Genomic DNA, 21095 nt, shown 5'->3' with positions numbered 1-21095 from the left:
GTGGCTGTAATTCTGCACCACTGCTGAATTTTGGGAAAGAGACTTCAGAGATGGTATAAGGGGACCACTAAGGTTATATAAAAGCATCCAAAGAGCACCATGTCATGGGATCTTTAAAACAGGCATCCAAAGCTTAGACCACTTTAGTGTGATTAGTCCTCTACGGTGTGTAGCTCTTGCATTCTTTCCTTAACAAATGAAATTTAATTCATGAGCACTAACTAAAGATGGACAGTTTTTTTCTTACAGCCAGTATAATTATATTCAGGTGTACATTAAAAACAATTCATACATGTGCAGTGTTTTTAATGAATGATCAGTTATTGCCCCCGGTCTAACCTGATTCAGAGCCTGATGCAGTATCACTGGCTAGTTTTTATGCTCCCGTTGCTAAAAGTCAATCCTTACCACTGCTGTAGTTCTAGAGGCTCGGGGTCACATTTAGTTACAATATGTACATGCTTCTTGCTTATTTAGATATTCAATGAGTGTTATATTCTTGTTTCTCTGAGGCTGTTCTTTCTCATTTTTCCATTCGTCTTCCTCCCTCTCTTCACTTTCTTCTGCCTGTGTGGCCAGGCTCGGCCCTGAGCCCCGAGCACTGCTCCAAACGCCACTTGGTCAAGAGTGACCCCACACCGTTTGGGTTCAAAGGTATATTGTCGTTCCACAATAGGGGCCCGTCTTATTCTCAAGGCCATCATTCATCCTCCCATCCCTCACCACTAAAGTGTACTCCGGTCTGGTTTGTTTTCATTGTGTAGATTTCACCTGCGTCTCACATAGAGGGCTGAAACTGGATAAACCAAACATGTATCCAGCAGTAGAAGCTGCTCTTCATACTATCACCCTACATTTGTCATGACAGTATTGCATGTGTGGAGAAAAAAATGTGTTTCTGACTCTCTGCAGCTCCTGGAAGTCTTCAAATCAGTCGTGTAAAGAGCTTAAATAGCATTGAGTTTATTATCCTTATCCTAAACCCAGTTGTATTATCATCATGATAGATTTTCTTTAGACCAATGAAACCCCTCCATAAGTCTGTTTTGGCTTTGTGAAACCTGCAGAGGCAATGTGATATTTCTTTTTTCCCTGAACACTGCAGTTGCTATGTGCATGACAACATGTTTTTCACAGGCCATAATCGTTTTCATCATTGAATTATTACAGACTTATGAAACATGCATATTTGAGGCATTGTATTGGAGTCCTTGCTGAGGGTTAGCTTAGCATAAAGACTGGAAACAAAGGAAGACTGCTAGCGTTGCTTTGTCCAAAGACGCATTGACCTATTTTGTTTCTTTTGGACAGAACCAGGCTAGTTGTTTCCCATGTTTCCAGTCTTTATGCTAAGCTAAGCTAACAGGCTGCTGGCTCCAGCTACATATTCTCCATACAGACATGGAGAGTGGTATCAAACTTTTCATTTAACTCGCAGCAAGAATGTAAATTGAAACGTGTATTTCCCAAAATACTTTATAAAGAAAGATGTTAATTTTCCTTGGGGAACATTTAACAAATGTTGATGAATGAATGATTTACTAACTGAGAAATTGATTACTAACCATAAGAGGGAAGAATCTTGTGTGTGTCCCTTGTCAGTGATTTGGAGCGTGATTACACCGGTAGTTTGTCTTCCTGGTCCATTTTACTGACTGACCAGCTGACTACAGGACTAGCCGTCTCACTGACTTGCTGGCTGTTTCTCCCGTCTAGAGCCGGCTTCCCATGCCCCTCTGAGCAGAGTCAAATGGATGAGTACCTCTAGTCTGTTACAGAGCAAGCGGCGAGGTACAGTGGCGCTCTGAGGACGAGGCACTGTGGGTGTTTGCTGTGGTTTGTGGTGGTGATGATTGATTTTATCAGAGGTAAAGTGTAGCCACATATCCACTCTCCCTTCATTTAGCCTTGTGTCGAGTCCTATTGTCTTATCTTCAATTGGAGTCAGATGAGTTTTAAATGACCTGAAAGCTATTTCTACTCTATCACTTGTGAGTATTAGATGTTAAGTCTCAATCAAGGCTTAATGAAGGTACCTACTCTACCTCAAATCGGTCACTCTCTCTGCTTCTACTATTGGGTGTTATGGGTTAGTGGTTGTGGGGCGTGGACAATAATGAGATTTAGAACTTATTTTTCAGTCAGAGCAGCCTTGAAATGAATCCAGGTGATTCAAATCTCTGCACGTTCTTTGACAATGAATCCTTGATTCACTCTGGTTTGTGTTGTACTGGGACCTGTCTGCTGTCTCCATTGATTTTGTGTGTGTGTGTGTGTGTCTCAGACAAACATGTCTTGACATAACAGGTCATGTGTTTTTGTGCTCCTCACAGGAGGTTTGTGTACCTGGGACCTTCTTCCAAGTGGCATTAGTTTGCTTTTCTACATCGGCCAAAAGCATCTATCTCACTTGTATAACAAGCATGAATTCCCCTTGCTATCCACTTTGGGAAGCACACTCACAATGTCTGCATCATTCCTCATGTTTTGAGTTATCTAATTGGTGACCCAGGTAGCATTTTAATGCCACGTGGAGTTGGAGAGTGGCTGATACTGATTCTTCAGGTCACTTCTTACATTTGCCTGTAAATCGCCTCACCTCTGTTCCCTTCTGTCCTCTCTGCACCACCCCCCACCCACAGGCTGGAACAAGGCGTCTCTCTCGGTGGATGCCTCAGAAGAGAATGATGGGTACTCCAGCAGCGAGGACCCCATAAACTCTGACGCCGAGGAAGAAGGAGGAAGGAAGCTGGTGAGCCTGAACCTGAAGACTTTCACATACAGCAGATGGTTTTTCATTACGGTCTCTTTTTTTCTATACTTTGCTGTTTGGCGTTTGCCATCTCTAACTGTCTGTCTTTGTTGACCTTTGACCCATCAGGCTCCAGGAAAGTATACGGTGGTAGCGGACTGCGAGAAGGCTGGACCTCAGGAGCTGTCCGTCAAGAGTGGAGACGTGGTCCAGCTTATCCGAGAAGGAGAGGAGGGACAGTGGTAAACATCTTCCTTTCTCCAGTCAGAAGAATCCAGATTTAATTTAATGCAGACCTGGAAAAAGATTATTATTGGTCTACATAAACTGGTTGTTTTAAGTCCAAAGAATATAAACAAGACTGTATAAAACCAGGGATTATGAAAGCAACCAGACCTACACTACTGGTCAAAAGTATGGGGCCACTTACAAATTTCCATTCCACTCGATGTTAGACAGAATACCAGCTGATCTGAGTGGGGGGGCTGATCTTTAATGCAATATCTACATTGCCCATTATCAGCAACCATTCATCCATTCGTTCCAAGGTTCACTAATCTGATATCATTTAAAAAATACTAACTGAGAAAACATTGGAGAACCCTTTTGCAATTATGTAAGCACATAATGTAATATGAAAACTGCTGCGCTGGTTAAAAAAACAATGCAACTGATCTCAACTGGTATTCTGTCTATAATGGAGCGCAATGGAAATTTCGAAGTGACCCCAAACTTTTGACCGGTAGTGTATACCTCAAAGTTATTGAACCCAAAACTCTTGAATTCTATTTCAGGTCCACAGTATGATTCCTGCTTTTACCGAGCAAATGGATCTTTCAGTTTTAGACAAAACAAAATCCCCAAATCTGCTAATAATGATGTGCAATAACACCAACGAAGGAATCTATATGAATAGATATTTACATGGTTGGGTAAAGTCACTGTTTGTTTAATGCTCTGTAGGTTTGTGAAGAACCTTCGCAGCAGTAAGGAGGGCTGGGTGGCAGCAGCAAACCTCCTCAGCCTCATCTCAGAGTCCAAGTCATCCCAGTCGCTCAGCAGCTCAGGTATTCTCTCCATATACGCTCTATATTGAGTCTGTTGACACCTGTTCTTCAGCACTTTTCAGCGGTAATGTGTTCTTTCTGTTGAATTACTGCCCCACGCCTCAGATTTGTTGCTGATTGGTGAGGGCAGAATATTTGTTAGACTACAGTATATATGAACACAGATGCTGCCTTTTTGGAACCTATAACGCATCCGACATTGTTGTTGTTTGTCCTGCAGATGGCAGCGTCTCTGGGAACCTCAGCACTTCTTCCAGCTGCAGCGAGACCTACACCAGCTTCTCCGACATCAAACCCTGACCTGCTGGGTCGCTGTCCGTGCGGCTCCATCCCTCAAACTAAAACATTTACCATGTGGAATTAAAAAAAAAAAAAAGAAAAAAAAAAGCTGACCCTGTCACAGGAGGACGGAGACAAAGCGTTTCATCTCACAGTACATCCACGTCACAGTTTGTCGGATCCAACCAAAAATCAGAACGCATTGTTACATGTGCGAATGTTACCAGTGTTTCAGCTGACAAACAGTTTGAGTCTGAGTTTTTACAGCCACCTGTCAGTCTGCTTGCAACGTAGATGGTACAGTAATGTGATGTTTCACCTCCTGGCAGGCCATCTTTAAAGATCACAAGCTTTGTCAACTACAGATAAAAGCTACTGTGAATGTCTTCAGTCTAATATTTAATCCTTCTGATTATGTAGCAAAGTGTAGAAATTAAAATCTGCACTGAATGTGAGCTCTCAGCAGCCCACAAAGCTGAACCACTTCAAGTCGACATCGCAGCGTAGCAGCAGATTGTTGTGTGAAACAGGTTCGGATACTATCAGACTGGCAGTACGCGTGATGCTTTAGTGTCAGACATTCCTCGTACACTGTGAAAACTGGCAGCTGGCTGCAACCAGAACAAACGGTGCATCTTGGAGCATCTCTGAGAAGGTCAGATTTTCAGGGCGTGTTACTGAAAGTCTTGTCACCTTTTTTTGTACGGGGAAAACATACTAGGTAAAGTGTGTTAAACCCCTGTAGTGTCTGGCAGGCCAGTGGTATCAGATTAGTTACTTTATATTTTTTCTGCATTCGAGAATGCTGTATTCCTCCCATGTTGTTGATAGGTGTTTCATGGTTTCATGGTATTAACTTGTATAAGAAACACAGAGTCAGATGTATCACTAGGTGAATGTCACCAACAGCACTACCTGGTGGTCAGATGTCATGCACTTCTCCAGCTGCACATACAAATCACTCACACAAAGAGCGGCAGCTTGGAACAACTTTTGAACCTCCATTTTTTTTCTTTTTCTTTTCCAAGACTGATTGTCTAAAACCACCTCTGAAATGCTCTGGATTTACCTCCTCAGGAAGCCCAAGAAGTTGCGTGGGCAGGCAGGTGTGACTGCATACCTGCTTGTGTCGACTAAATGTCTTTGTGTGTGTGCACTATTGCACATGTGTGTGCTTCAGAACAAATCCAACTGGCGTATGTCACCCTAGCGAGGGCTATTTAGCCACAGACGGCAGCTGCATCCGAGTAACACACAAGATCCGCTTTAGGGGGAATTTTAGGTAAATTACTCATTCCTTTGCTTGCTGGATTAATTTATATTCAGGTAAAGTTAATGGATAACTCTCCAACCCTGGTCAGACAAACAGAAACAGACACTCGTAAATTAAATACTCTGCAAATACATTTTTGCGTCACGGCCACTGCGCTCACCTATCTTTGGTTTGCACTGCATCAACAAAAGCAGGCTTTGGTCCCTCCCTCAGGCAGGAGCCCCTTCTATACAAGCAGGACTAACCAGGGCCCAGACCTTTCTCAACATGTTGGCACCACCCCGCCCGACAGCAATATTTGTTTACTTCCCAAGATGTAGCCGAGCAATCGAATAATAAAGTGCAAAATGATGACAGAAGTCCTACTTTTGGTGTGAATTACACAGCAGGGGTGGTGGGTAAGCTAAGTTGGCCCTAGTTGGACTGTGGTGGAAATTAGGAGGTTGATACCAGACAGGCAGCTGCTGTGTGACACCACACACACACACACACACACACACACACACACACACACACACACACACACACACACACACACACACACACACACACACACACACACACACACACACACACACACACACACAACACACACACACACTCTCTCACAGAACCTGTTCTAACATCTTTTTCTTACCTTTTCAAAGTTTTTTTTTTTTTTCTTTCTGCCCCAAGATTTCTTCTGTATCCTCAAGGCACACTGTAAAACAATCTTTTCCTTTTCCCATCTTTAATGTTGAATGTGTGACTGTTGTTAACACAGAGTGCAGCATGGCGTTACTCACACCAGCCCCACCCGTTCATTACATAAAATGGGTTATTTGTCTACCACTGTTTAACACCCCTGTGGATTTGTTCAGTTTCACCACAACATGCTTGTGATTGTCTTCTTGAACCCCTTTTTGCCGAGAATCACTTTTATACTCCACACTCGTGTCCTCCCGATGAAAGGAAAGCTTCTTCTCCAGAAAAAGGAAGCTGACAGGCCTTTCTGTGAGCTAAACCAGAGAGTAAACTGTGGTTGGCATTATGTGTCTATCCTTGTGAGTTCTGTATATTACGGAACAATGTATGTCACACTTGTACAGATGTGTCCTCTACACCTCACGTTGTTTTCCTCGAGAGCATGGACGTTGTGAAGAGGATCCTGGTTTTTGCGAGTCTCCTTGTCTGGCTGTGTGTCATCTTTCTTTGTGGCATGTTCTTCGTAAACCTCTCGTATCAAAGCCCTGAACGAGGCAAGTATTTTTTACTAGGCACCTGTATTGTGCGAGAGTTTATTTTCTGCCCTCCTAAAAGCCGACACGGGCACTAAACTTGTCAGTGTTCTCTCATGATCACAAAAATAAAGCTTATTGAATCATTTGTACTTTTTGACTTGGAGGCTGGAGAGATTAGAAGGGTTATATATATTTTTTTTTCTTTTTATGCAGCACATTGCAGCAACCACTGTCTTTATTTTCCTATTGTATCTATTGAGTACGGTGTCGATATAAAGATATTATGAGACATATCAGTGTATATTTGTAAATATGTAATTCTGAATTGTATGTAAAATGAAAATAAGCTTTAATAAAGTCTGAGAGGGTTTTCTCTATCGCACTGGGGCTAAGTTATTTTATTTAAATGTTATTAATTTGAAACTGGCAGTTAGACAAGTCTAAGCCATGTGTGTAGGCTTTTAGAATCCCCATTATCCAGCACACTTTTTAATGAAATATATTTGTTAGTTTATATTTGTTTTCACTGGTTTACTATTTAACCTAAAAGAACATGAATACATTGCCAATGTTAAGAATTATGTATTCTGATCCGGAAGTGTAATTTCAACCACGTGGTATCTAATCTCCAATGGTCTGTTCCCAGTATAGACTGTCATGATTTTGCCTGGGGTACGTTCCCATATGTACACCATCCAACCTTTACTGTTTTATCTCCTTTATTTATTCCACTCAGTGGCCCAAGATATATTATATTTAAACATTATGAATAAAATTATACTTTCGTCGATTTGAATGCCATATATTATAATAATATGTGACGCAAGGTGGGTATAAGGACATGATGTGAGAGGATGGGAACGAGACCCAGCCGCTTCTGGAAAGATACAGATATATCAAGTTGGCACACGGGAACAAGACAAACACCGGAAGTGACGTAATTTGCTCTGTAAAGCAAATTCCTCTGTGTGATAGTGTAATAATGTACAAATAGGGACATTTTTGATTTAGTTCGTAAATAAAGGCACTATTTTGATTATAATTAGTTGTTTCCTGTTTAAATTTCAACCTTGTTCCTCCATATTCTTCCATTAATTTGAACGGACGAGTGTCCGCGCAGTTTTTATTACGAAGGTTCATACCGGAAGTCCTTACGTTTGTTCATGCTAGCTTGACAGAAGACTGGAAAACGACCAGATGGAATTCTGCACTGGCTTCTTAACAGATTCCACACATTGTAAATTGTATCGCACACATATTTAGCTGACTTTCCTTCAAACAACCAGCCCTGGCGTGACAACCAAAGCCTATCTGGGAGGCTCGGCTGCGCTGTGAACCGGGACAGAAGCGGTCAAGACATTTGGATACCCTTCCAAACATCTTCCCACTGTAGGTATCCTTTCTAGCCCAGACTGTCGAAGACAAATAGCTTCCAGTTATCATAATGGAGCGATATTATTGTCCTTGACAGGCGTTCTCTTAACTTCAGTCGGGGTTAAAACGTGTGTTATGGTGAAAAGTGAGACCTGTCTAATGTCATTTGTAGCAGTTGTTTTGGAAATGATGCAGACAACTGTGATTAGCTTTGATAATATGTCAAACAAAAAGGTAGTTTAGCCGGGGGCGCGAGGGGTGTAGCCTTGTTAAATCACATTGTCTGGGACTGTTAATGCGGCCTTATTATTATTATTTAGTGCCTTCTGTATTATACGCTCTTATTCCTCTAAACCCTGTCGTTTACGGGATATTTACATTTTTTAGCAGCACAAATACAGTGTGTCTTTTTGTGTTGGGTTTTTCCTCCTTGCTATGTTACTTTGGACCGCCAGCGTCACCCTAGCAAGAATGAAAACATTGCAATTTCCGGTCACATATTTCATAATAAAACCTCTGTAACATTGATCTAGTGCTGATCTATTATTTATATTAACATATTGATTGATCTCCAGAAAGTTAATCGACTGACAAATTTAATTATCGAGTAACTGTTCAAGATAATTATCAAGTAAGTTAAGGCGTCTTTTATGATCTATTTCGTAGATCGTATAATTGATTAATTGAAGAAATAATTGACATATTGATCAAGATTGATTATAAAAAAAGTGTTGCAACCCGGTTGTCATTGCTGATTTGCTTTATGGTAGTACCAGCACTTTGCAGAATAATAGCCATAGTCTGACTCCATTTGTAACGCATTTACTCCAATTCATATTTCTAATGGCTAAGATTAGACTCTGTTTGCTGATTTATGTGACTAAGTCTTTGCTCTTTTTGTAATCCTTATAGTGGATATGCAACTTGTAATATCAACTTTTAGAGTGATACTCTATAATGAATATTAGATTGATTTTACATTCAGTGTATATCCCAGACGGATTGAAATAAGTATAAGTCTGTTAGCTCAGTTTATCATTATTTCAGTGTCCCATTTTTTAGAAGTCTTTTTCAGAAAAGAAATTTTGCGTGATCTGATAATTCAAATATCTTGAATGTAGAGCTGAACTGAGTTGCCCATTTAGCCAGTAGTTTTGATAGATTTTGAAATGTTTGTCAGTCAATGCTTACTGATGATGTTCTAAATCTACTCTGCTTTTATTTTCAGAGCACAACTTCCTAAAACGTTGGCTCACTCTGTTGAGATTGACAGACTAGACTCAGATACAGTAGGCTTTTAAAACCCTGGTAGGATAGGCATGTCTGTCACTGGTTTAGCATTAACCCTTATTGACTCTGCACGTAACCTCTTCAGATAAAGCTTCTGTATATGGTAGCAAGCAGCCAGTGTGCTTGTACAGAACTGCAGGTGGGCGTGCAGCAGCTGATGGCTACTTTGACACAATAACAATAGCCCAATCTTTATTGTTATGCAGTATGCTCAGTGGAGTGCCTCAAAGACAGGCAGGCATCAGGGTGCGTTGCAATAGCTAGTTGCTTCTGCAAGGACATGTGTGTCAGTTACCAAATCCTTTTGTTTCCCATTCAAAGTAAAAAAAAGACAAGGGTTTTTTTCACATCATTTCCAATCTCAGGAATGGACTTTTGCTGACGTTTGTCCTTTTCAGGAAGCATTCCTCCCAGGTTGTCTTGGAGAGGACAGTCTTCTGGTAGTTTGGCTAGAGGCTGGGATGTGGTTCGAAGTTCAAACACTTCAGAACTTTGTTTCCCTCTCTGGGAGCTGGAACAGAGAAAGAGCAACTTTTTTTTAAGGCCCTGAATTGTTTTGAATCCGATTACCTAGATTCAAGGCGGCGAAGTACAGCCTGTCTTGACTTTGATTTAAGAAGTGCTCCAAATGTTCCAATGTAATATATGAACCCTTTTTAATTGAACTTCTATTCAATTAACAAAAGTCTCATATAGTTTCATACAAGCTGAGTGAGCGTTTGAGGGTTAAATATCTTCCTTGCTCGTCCTTGAATACCCAAATTACAGTTGAATCATGTTTGGCTGCCTCTGCATTCCAAGACAGCGGACAGGAAATGCTTGTCAAATGAAAAGCCGCCACCTTCGTTCTTCTTTGAAAGGTGTTACATTCATCACATTGTTCAAGACTTCATGACATACAATTGCAGGCATTCCTGTTTGTTTAAACGCTGTAAACGACAGACACAAACGAGAGCTACACAAAGGAATAATGCATTTTAATTTTCCATTTAAAAGAAAGTCTGGAATCCGAATATTATAACTTTTGCAAGTAAGTCTCTAGGTTGTAAAATCGGTTGTTGTCGTCAAGCGAGGGAACAATGTAAAACCTGTTCCTAACAACAGCCATGAGATGTCCCGAGTGGTATTCACTAGCGGTGCTGGCAGGCTGACATGTAGGTGTGACGGAGAGCTATCTCGCTACACTGGACTTACTTTGATTAGTCATCAAAGCCACAGTGGATGTCACTGCAGTCTGACGCTGCAGAAAGGCAGCCGGGCCATTTTATGATTGATTAGGAGAGTGATGTTTATTATGTGTCAAGAGACAGGACAGGTTGTGATGTTTTATACCAGGGCTGGGTATGCTGTATTTGTGCGAAACAATTAATCTGTCAGTCAATGAGCAGAAAAATAATTGTCAACTATTTCAATAGTCGTTTTTGTTACGTAAATATATCAAGCATCACCTAGTTTAAGGCTCTAAGTTGTCAAGTTGTCTAAGTTATAGACAGAAATAATATAAATCTTATTTACTGCTTGAAATGTTGATGATAATTGCTTGTACCTTTCAATATGTATAAAAGTGAAGTAATTCTTTATAATTAGATTGATATTGTAGCCTTATAGCTTGATTCTGCATATCATATTTAAGACTCATTTGGCCTCATAATTATAGCTGGAAAATTAATATTTGGGCCAATGTGGAGCCTTTTTCTTTTCAATTATCCTTAAACAGAGCAGCTAGCTGTGTGTGTTCAAGCCCATTGGTACCAGATTAATTGCATTACATAACATTAAGCAGGCTACAAGTGAAAACGAAGACTTTACAGTCACCCGGAGCTTAAAGCTTTCCAGGATTCCAAGACATGTTATATTAGATGAATAAATAGACCCTTTAACTATTCTTTTAATAAACAGAATCCTCCAGTTAGAACTGCAGCAACAAGGCCGGACGACGGAGTGGAAACATTAGACTTTTGACATAGTAGTTTACATTATATTTGGATTAGAAAGCAGGGCAGTTGCACCCTTTTGATAACTACTTCCCCATTGCCTGCTTATCCCTTGACAAATATTGACTGGGCTGAAGTTGTGTAGGCATTACGTAATATGATAATAAAGTGAAACAGGATTTATAGCAAATTAATGCATCGTAATTAAAGGTCAGATTTTATGCTCATTTACAGGTTCATGCTTGTATTTTGGGTTTGTACTAGAACATGTTTACTTGCTTTAATGTTTGAAAAACACATTTTTCTCACTTTTTCTCATACTGTCTGAATATACCTGCATTCACCCTCTGTCTGAAAAGCTCCGTTATGTTGTTCCCAGTATTAATACAGCACGTAAACCTGCTTAATAATGAAAAGGACATGGAAATGTCACTTTTCGCAAATGGGACTTTTAAGAGACTAAAGGGAATATAGTTTTTTTTTTCTGTTTTAAGATGTGTCTCCTTGTGTTCAAGTTGAGAGATGGTGACTAAAGTATTTTGTGCACTTAGCAGCCTGTGGACAAAGTATTTGTGCGTTTCCCTGACGGTACGAGGCATCTTATTCCATGGGATTTCACTTGTTTAATGTGAATCAACTGTCCACCCTCCGACCAATGCCATTGTCTCTGTATTAGAAAAAAAAAAAGCTTATTAAAACCTTTAAATAAATTCTTTCTGCCCAAATCAAAAATGTGGACACTGCGAGTCAGTGTTGAGGGACATGAATACACTCAGCTGAGTTTTTGTCTTTGTCAGGTGAAAACCTTGTGATTCCAATTCGAGCTGTTTTCTTGCTTTTGCTGGCATCGAAGAAAACCTATTTCTGGCCCCTTTTTATGAAATCTCAAGTTGACAGAAGCAGCATATTGGCTCATATAATGTGATTTTAGAACAAAATTGATGTGATAAATCAATTGTACAGCTTTGAGTATACCACTTTGTGTTAGTGTAGTTAGGGGAAATCAGACGGTCCCTGCTCTCCAATGCTCAGACAGTTCAGTAGAAGTGGATGGCATGAGGTCAAAAGAAGCAAGGAAAGATAGAGCGAGGAGGAATGAAGGTGGGAGTTAGAGTTAAGAGGGAAGGTTATGTGCTTTTACATTTCCAGATAAGGATTAGCAGTCACAAGTTCTCTGCCTGTTCCTGACCTGACCTGGATTGGAGCTCCCGATCACTCATGGACTGGACCACATGCTATCCCTTTGCACAGTGGAAGGGCATTTGCCTCAATGTATGTCTTGCATGACTGAACGCAACATGAACTGGCACTGACATTGACAGGGCTGAGGCCCGTCAATGCTAAAAGTCCTGATTGAGACTTGGTATGTCCATAACACCAAAAATACTGTAGTATTTTTAGTAATAAAAATACTTAATGTACTGGCACCTTCTTAACTGTTGATACAAAATAATCCATGATTTTGTGACAGTACCGGAAGTAAAGCTAAACCAAATTATAAGAGGTACAGTAACTTGAAGCACCTGCATTCATAATAATATATATATATATATATATATATATATATATATATATATATATATATATATATATATATATATATATAATATATATATATATATATCTATCTTGACGATTTCACGTTTTGTCACATTTGCTGTATAATTAAGTCTGGATGACATGCACAGAATCTTGACAGGATTGTAGCAGTATTTAGTCCTGACTCACTACCTATAGATGACGACTCTAGATAACTATAGATGTTAGAGATGGGCCTATTTTTGTCTCAGATTTATTTAAAAACTGAAATTGGGGCAACGTTTAGGAGGAAATTGTTTTGAGTTTTGGACAGTTTTGAGGGCGGCTGTGGCTCAGTGGTAGAGCGGTTGCCTGCCAATCGGAAGGTTGGTCGTTCAATCCCTGCGGTCCCATGTCAAAGTGTCCTTGGGCAAGACACTGAACCCCGAGTTGCCCCCGGTGCTGCGCATCGGAGTGTAAATGTGTGTGAGTGTTTATCTGATGAGCAGGTGGCACCTTGTACGGCAGCCTCGGCCACAGTGTATGAATGTGTGTGAATGGTGAATGTTTCCTGTATGATGTAAAAGCGCTTTGAGCAGTTGTTAAGACTAGAAAAGCGCTATGTAGATACAGCACATTTACATTCTAGTCTTGTGCATTTTGACTTTTACTTTGAATATCTTAAGAGTCTGGTGTCAGTCATGTAGACTAGAGATGACGATGGAATGTGTCTCTAAGGTGCTAGAGGAATCTTAACACACACACACACGGTTATTTTTCTCCCAGCCACCTTTTGTTGAGTTAACTGGATAAAGAAAGAGAACAACTTTTAAAGTTTAAAAATTCATCCAGTATTGCTAGGGCTCTCATCCATTATTATGTAGACTAGAAAAGCGGGCGAGCGCCTAAATGTCACAGAAATGTTATGAAGCAGGTTTGCACTTGAACATGCATGGCCAAGAAAGTTTTGCCCTGGGACGCGTTCTCCGTCTCAGTGTATTGTTTGTAATTGTTTGTCAATGTTTGTTCCTTAAATATGTAAAAGTAAATACAAATGTAATCACAAAAAAGAAAGTTTTGCCTGAATTAGGAGCAAAGTCTGTCATGAACTGCCTACAGAACTGACTCCACACGGTGTGTGCGTGTGTGTGTGTGTGTGTGTGTGTGTGTGTGTGTGTGTGTGTGTGTGGTGTGTGTGTGTGTGGGTGTGTGGTGTGTGTGTGTGTGTGTGTGTGTGTGTGTGTGTGTGTGTGGTGTGTGTGTGTGTGTGTGTGTGTGTGTGTGTGTGTGTGTGTGTGTGTGTGTGTGGTGTGTGTGTGTGTGTGTGTGTGTGTGTGTGGTGTGTGGTGTGTGTGTGTGTTTCCAGGTCCCAAGGCGAGTGTGTGTCCATCATGCCTCTGTTTGGTAAATCCCACAAGAGTCCGGCGGACATTGTCAGGACCCTGAAGGAAAACCTGGCCATCCTGGTCAAACAGGATAAAAAGACAGATAAGGTAGAGAAGGTGTGGGTGGGTGTTGGTGGGTGGGTGTCCAGGGGCCCGAAGGTGACAGCCCTATGTGAAGTAGGACCATGGAACAGCCTGTCCCTGTCATCCCCTGACACTTCACTGTCAAGACACACACACATACACAAAAAATCATTAACCACAAAAGCTCAAGTTCAGGCTCATGTCAGTTTTAGATTTTGTCCTTTTCCCTCATTTAACTAAATCGGTAATATGTGTTTGAATTCCATATTTGATTTTCTGTTTCTCCATATTGTGTCACAGGCCCCTATTTACCTCCTCCTCTCCCTCTCTGTTCTCCAGGCGTCTGAGGAGGTGTCAAAGTGTTTGGTGTCCATGAAGGAGATTCTGTACGGTAGCAACGATAAGGAGCCTCACACCGAGACGGTGGCCCAGCTGGCCCAGGAGCTGTACAACAGTGGCCTGCTGATGTCCCTGGTAGAAAACCTGCAGGTCATAGACTTTGAGGTAAGGAGAGAAGGGTGTAATCATGATATTAGTCCACAAGTTCTCAGTCGTCTCCTGGACTGCAACATAAAGCAGTGTGCCATCCTTCATGATTAACTTTGTTTTTGTTTTTCAACCTGGACCCTATTTCCCCATTTGGTTGGTATTTTCATTGTTCCAACAATCACCACTTTGGTCTGGTTTAAACAAACCCTTAATTCTCCTATTTACAGTTTTGTTCCGAATAATAGCAGTGTGTTTAAAAAAAGTGAATAATGCTCAAAATCCTTAGAATAGCTTTTAATTCCATAATAGCAATGCATTATGAACACTGCACGTTCAATTCCAAATCAAAACATGACCGAAATTGATCAAGTTTGTGTTATACCTTTACAGAAAGTGAAGCATACTGGTGTGTTTAGGGTCAAAGACCCATTTCACAGGCATTTCCTCTTCAGCACAAGGCAACGTGACCTCTTCAAGTATTTTGATGTATTAAAACTGATCCATGATCCATGGTATGCAATAAATAGGCCCAACACCACAGTATGAGAAACATCCCCATAACATGATTTTTGCACCACCATGCTTTGCTGTCTTCACAGTGTACTGTGGCTTGAATTCAGTGCAGGGGGGCCGTCGGACAAACTGTCTGCGGCCCCGAGACCCAAAAAGAACAATCTTGATCAGTCCACAGAATGTTGCACCATTTCTCCTCTGGCACCTGGGTATTCACAGAATCAATCACCTCACTAATTGAACACAACACTGCTATTATTTTGAACATGCCCCTTTCAATTACCGATTCAATTACACAGAATGAGCAGCATGCGTGTCATGACTGTTGGGTCTGTTGGTTTTCTATGACTCTGCAACACTTACTAGTAAATTATTTGCCATGTAGAAATATCACTTCTACCAAAATATATGATTTAGGAGGTTAGTGATGTTGGACTGCTATTATTTTTCAAAGATTTTTGTTTACATTTAGTCACTCAGACACCAATGCATGAAAGATGGGGTCCAGGTTAAAAATACGGAAATTACCCTTTAAGATGCCATAGAAACGGGATAGAAAAATAATTTTCTTCAGTTATAAAGGGAAAGAGAAATGCAAAGAAAGGCGCAATGATTGACTGTGGTTGGCAATAGGATGAAGAACAGGAGGAAAAAGGACTCTGTGTGTGGTGTGTGTGTGTGTGTGTGTGTGTGTGTGTGTGTGTGTTGTGTGTGTTGTGTGTGTGTGTGTGTGTGTGTGTGTGTGTGTGTGTGTGTTGTGTGTGTGTGTTTGTGTTGTAGGGTGTGGTGTGTGTGTGTTTAGTGTGTGTGTGTGGTGGTGTGTGTGGTGTCTTTCCCAGGTAAGAAGATTGTGTCAGATTTAACCCTGAGCAGATCGGAGAGGAGCCCACTTGATATTCGTTCACAGAAGTCTTTATACTGCTGAAAGGGTGGGACACACACACACACACACACACACACACATAGAGTACATACTGTACACAGTTGAATGGCTTCCAAAGGCTTACAAATGCTCTCTGTGTTTGAAGGTACGAGACACCCCAGGTAGCTTTGAATTGTGGGATCATGCTGAGGGAGTGCATCCGCCACGAGCCGCTCGCCAAGATAGTTCTTCATTCGGATCATTTCCAAAATTTCTTTAAGTACGTGGAGATGTCCACCTTCGACATCGCCTCTGACGCCTTCGCCACCTTCAAGGTACATCGGGTCTTCCTGTCCTAGCCATATACAATAAAGCTGTTACCAGAAACTATAGACAATATGTTTTTACTGCATATGCTCTGTAGGACATGTTTAGCTCCATTATCTGATCAACTTGATGTATTATCTATGTATCTTTATTCCCAGGATCTGCTGACAAGACACAAAGTGCTTGTGGCTGAATACCTCGAACAGAACTATGACGCTGTGAGTGATTTGAACACCAAGGATTAGTCTGGAAAACACATGATGGATGTGATATCTGCCACACATGTTAAAGCGGGTTTGCCCTGTTTTTGTTTTTGTGATCAAATTATTATTATTATTTTATCTTTCTTATATTTAACAGAGAGGAAAGCTGGGAGGGAGGGAGACAAAACATCACATGCAGAAACAGACACAGACACACACACACACACAGACAGACACAAGACAACGGACCAGTCACATGCCCAGGTTGAGGTCTCAGACCTCAGTGAGTCAGCGATAATGCGCCATGTGTCCAGCAGGTTTGCCCTGTTGGAACAGCGTTGCATCACGCCTCCCCCCTCCATCCTTGACAACATCCTAGCAACAAACACCCGCCTCTCACGTAGGTCACGCGACATCAGCCGCTGAGCTCTGTGTGGATGCATAAACGTAAACACTGCTCCAAATGACGGCTTAACCAGTGGAAACTGATACATAACCGGATCAGGTATCAGTCGCCGCAGTGCTCAATGGCCCAGTCATGTATGGAAAGTGAAATGAAATTAAGAAATAAAGTTTTCTCTAATGCACTTCCAGGAAAGCTTGACACAAAGCTCTGCTCTATGCTGTTAGATTCCCCAGGCAGAGGGGCCCCTTTTCATAGGTAGGGCCTCCAGGGGTCTCAGGCTGAAGAAGCTCAACACAAAACTGCCTTTTTACTTGGAGTTTGTATGTTGACAGATGTCGCTGTGACGAGGTTGAGCCAGAATACAGCACTTTGATTACATTTGGCTGCCCTGCCCAAGTACATTTACAGCGGAGCACGTTGGTTTGGACTGATTTAGTATCGGTGGTACAGTGGGGCAACGGTATTAATGATTGTTCGTTCAGTGCCAAATGTTTAGTGTTATCTTGGATTAAGGAATACTCTCCATTTTATCCCACAGTCCAGATAGAAAGAACTATGATTTGCTAAGAGTAAGGGCCATAAAACACGACCTGCAGAGAGGCATCCTAATGTATGGCAAGGATCCAAAGGTTGCACTGGTATGACACCTAAAAACAGGCAACTCCAATGTCAAACTATAAGTCTAAAGTCTTAAATTTGATCTCAGACTGTTAGTAATGTATAATAAGATGTGTTTCTTATGTCATGGCAGGTGTTTGCGGACTACGAGAAGCTGCTGCACTCTGAGAACTACGTCACCAAGAGGCAGTCTCTGAAGGTTTGACTCGGACTCGTGTATTCATTTGTAGAGCAATACATACGATATTTATCATTGGCGCACTTCAATTCTTAAAGAAACAATAGCCTCTCTAACAGATCATTTCAGCGTCACACTGTTTCTCTCTCCTCCAGCTCCTGGGCGAGCTGTTATTGGACAGACATAACTTCACGGTGATGACGCGCTACATCAGCAAGCCTGAGAATCTCAAGCTGATGATGAATCTGCTACGAGACAAGAGCCCCAACATCCAGTTTGAGGCCTTCCATGTCTTCAAGGTAAAAACGCCATGCCTATGCATGTAAACACGGCAAATATTGATCCATTAAATTAGAAATAAGTCTACCAAACTTCAAACACCAAAGGTACTGAAGTGTATATCGAAGGTAAATTCTCTCTGTTGTTTTTAAAAATGTTCTCTGCTGCACCTGTCCTCAGGTTTTTGTAGCGAACCCCAACAAGACGCAGCCCATCATCGACATCCTGCTCAAGAACCAGACCAAGCTGATCGAGTTCTTGAGCAACTTCCAGAAGGATCGCACCGATGACGAGCAGTTCAACGACGAGAAGACCTATCTAATCAAACAGATCCGGGATCTGAAGAAACCGCCGTCCTAGAGAAGCATCCCTCCTCTGCCCTTTACCCCAACTTTTTATCAATAGGAAGACATACAGTAGAAAAAAACACACAGTAACACTAACGGTTACCCTATTTCAATCTTCAAGACGTTATTTGTCTTTTTTCTCTTTGTTGGTTCATTTGAAACTTGTGCAAAGTTTCTTTTGCCATTTTTTTCCCATGACACCTTGTTTTTCTTTCATCTGTAGCATGTAGTGCCACGACTCATGGTGTTGGAGGCGGCAGATTTGCTGTTGGGAGAACCAGCTGACATGACTTTTTTTTTTTTTTTTTTTTTTTTAATGCTATTACAGTCACCAGTTGCAGATGCTCTGTTAGGCTCTGCACTCAAGTTGATTTTTTTTTTTTATCTAAATGAAGTAGCTGCAAAACAAAACTTATAATGAAGAATGAATGCTTTTGTTTTTTAACAGGGCCGATGTGTCTGGTCGTCGTCGCTAAAAGCTTTGTTAGCCAAATTGCACCGGTAATTCTCAGCTGCCTTCTGCTTGCCAAACGTCTCTTTCCTATTGCAACTGCCAAAGTCAATGATGGATCACGTGTTGTCCCCCTAAAACTATAAAGCATCATCAGACTCAAATACTAACGGATTTGTAGCATTGCCAAGTCAACTAGGAAAAAAAAGTTAAGCAAGTTCTCTGAAATTGAGAACCCGCTACAGATGAATGAAGGCTGGTTTGTCTCTCACATGATAATAGCATTCACCAAGATTTGGCACTTAGTAATACTAAGAGAGAAAAGAGAGAGAAGAATTGTAGGAATATTTTAAGTCTTTAAAATGAAGGGCCTTCTTAATTAAACATTGAGCTGCTATCGGTACAGTAAGCTTCAAACATTTGGATCAGTGGTTCTCTTTGCCGGTGGCTGATAGCACTTTCTGTATGATAGGATTCATTTTGGTGTTATACTTAAGCTGATCACTGTTTTCCCTATTGCTTGAGGGTCATTTTTTTAAATATGTGTGTGAGTGTGTGTGTCTGTCTATATATATATAATATATATATATATATATATATATATATATATAATATATTAAATATTATATTATATATTATAGTTTCTTGTCATGTACAGTTTAGGGTTAGTACACCTGATGGGAGTGCCATTGTGAGTGAAAACATTGAACATTAACAGGAGGTGTGGAGGAGAGCAGCTGTAAATATGGCTGTTTGGGTGTCACTCCTCTTTCTTTCTGTGTTGTATGTAACAAGGGTTTTGCTCTGATTTGGATCTTATGTTAGAAACAGGGGAGAAGATTCAGAGGTGCTTTTACGGTCTGGTGTGTTGTCCCCGGTTTGTTGTATTTTCAGTATCTTTCCAGGGGGACCTTAATTATTATGTTAATGAAAATATGCTCTGGATAGAACATATTTGTTGTGATTAAGCAGTGAACCTCTTAGTTCACTCTTTTTGAGTTATGCTGTCAAAGAAACTAGTTTTGCAGCTGATTGGTTGTCATTGTGTACAGACCAGGGTCCCAGCTTCACTTTGAGTTTCAATCTGCGAATTACAAACTGCGTCGGCTACAAAGTCACCGGGAGACTTGTCGCAGCGTGAGGCCAAAACTGTAACTGTGAAAAATACCATAGAATGTGTAAAATCAATGAGGTTAAAACACTACTTTTAAAGAACTATTGCTTTTAAACTTAAAATAGCTTTGCAAAAATTGTTTAAATTTTCTAAAAAATTACATTGGCACTTATGAACTTTTGAAATTTCTGAATTTCTTTCCCAATCGATTTTGATTTGATGTGCATCTATTAGGTTACTTTAAGCTCCCACGGATGTTGTGATGAATGACAATAACAAACCTCCTAACTTAGGACACTTTAAACACATTTAGAAATATTTAAAGAGTACTGTCTACCTGCCACAGTGAATCCTAACAGTAAGAGGCAGTAGTAGAGTGCAGCTGGGTGACGGTAACAGTCCTAAACCTGTAAATTGTCATTCCATTCTTTTCATCTGAAGTAGAAGAATAAAAACAATAGTTCTCCATGATTTGTCTTCTGGGCTAAACAATTTTTATACTAAAAGCTGTGACACACTTTATCAGAATACAACATGAGATGCAAAAGTAAGCCAACCAGCTTTACATCAGACTTGAGCCAAACTCAACTAAGTCTTTGCTTTTTAATGAGCAACTTTGGTCCCAGCAGAACGCCACATCATCTTCCCAGTGTCTTCTCTGAAAGCAGCCACCTTAATTTCCACATTGATGCTATTGTAACACATTCAAAACAAATAAAAGGATGGGAATGCATGCTTTGTGTGTGTGGGTGTGTGTGCTCATTTGTTGTTTAATGTGCAACTTTATGTACAAAGTAATCTCAATAACGGCTTTATTTTCATTTAGTATGTATTTATCTCTGCCCGTCAGCCTTAAGAGATCATCTAGTAACACTAAAGCACATGATGTTATTCTGGATGATTCAAACCAACGGTGGGCCGGCGTGTCCTTGTACCAACAGACAAAAAAAAAAGACAGTAAAGCTTGACTTCAACATAATTCGTCATTAATAAATCTAAATAATGACACCAGACTAAAGCTGTGTAATCAAGTTCCTTCCTTCTTAGAGCTACTTAATGTATTAATACATTTGTAGTATAACTGTGATTTAAACGTGAGTGAAATATTCTCACAGCAACGGCCATTTGATTT

At 40.7% G+C, this 21095-nt stretch overlaps 2 protein-coding genes across 2 annotated transcripts in view; both read left to right on the top strand.

Moving 5' to 3' along the window:
* Nucleotides 1-5054, top strand: part of LOC116673789 (guanine nucleotide exchange factor DBS-like) — a 38617-nt gene extending 33563 nt beyond the window's left edge. Inside the window, 5 exon segments of the mRNA XM_032506053.1 lie at nt 580-654; nt 2643-2752; nt 2882-2994; nt 3716-3819; nt 4040-5054. Coding sequence (XP_032361944.1) covers nt 580-654; nt 2643-2752; nt 2882-2994; nt 3716-3819; nt 4040-4119 — 482 coding nt within the window. The 3' untranslated portion in view covers nt 4120-5054.
* A 2548-nt stretch (nt 5055-7602) lies between these two features.
* On the top strand, nt 7603-20452 carry cab39l (calcium binding protein 39-like). Its single transcript, XM_032506060.1, has 10 exons — nt 7603-7980; nt 14074-14200; nt 14516-14756; nt 15193-15228; nt 16089-16107; nt 16207-16375; nt 16526-16585; nt 17728-17793; nt 17928-18071; nt 18232-20452. The coding sequence occupies exons 2-10, from the start codon at nt 14099-14101 to the stop codon at nt 18409-18411; spliced, it is 1017 nt and encodes a 338-aa protein (XP_032361951.1). The 5' UTR covers nt 7603-7980; nt 14074-14098; the 3' UTR covers nt 18412-20452.
* Nucleotides 20453-21095: the final 643 nt, after the last annotated feature.

Source organism: Etheostoma spectabile, chromosome 24 (genome assembly GCF_008692095.1).
Source record: "Etheostoma spectabile isolate EspeVRDwgs_2016 chromosome 24, UIUC_Espe_1.0, whole genome shotgun sequence".
Taxonomy (NCBI): Eukaryota; Metazoa; Chordata; class Actinopteri; order Perciformes; family Percidae; genus Etheostoma; species Etheostoma spectabile.
Note: the sequence above shows the minus strand (reverse complement) of the source record. Positions and strands in the feature narration are given on the sequence as shown.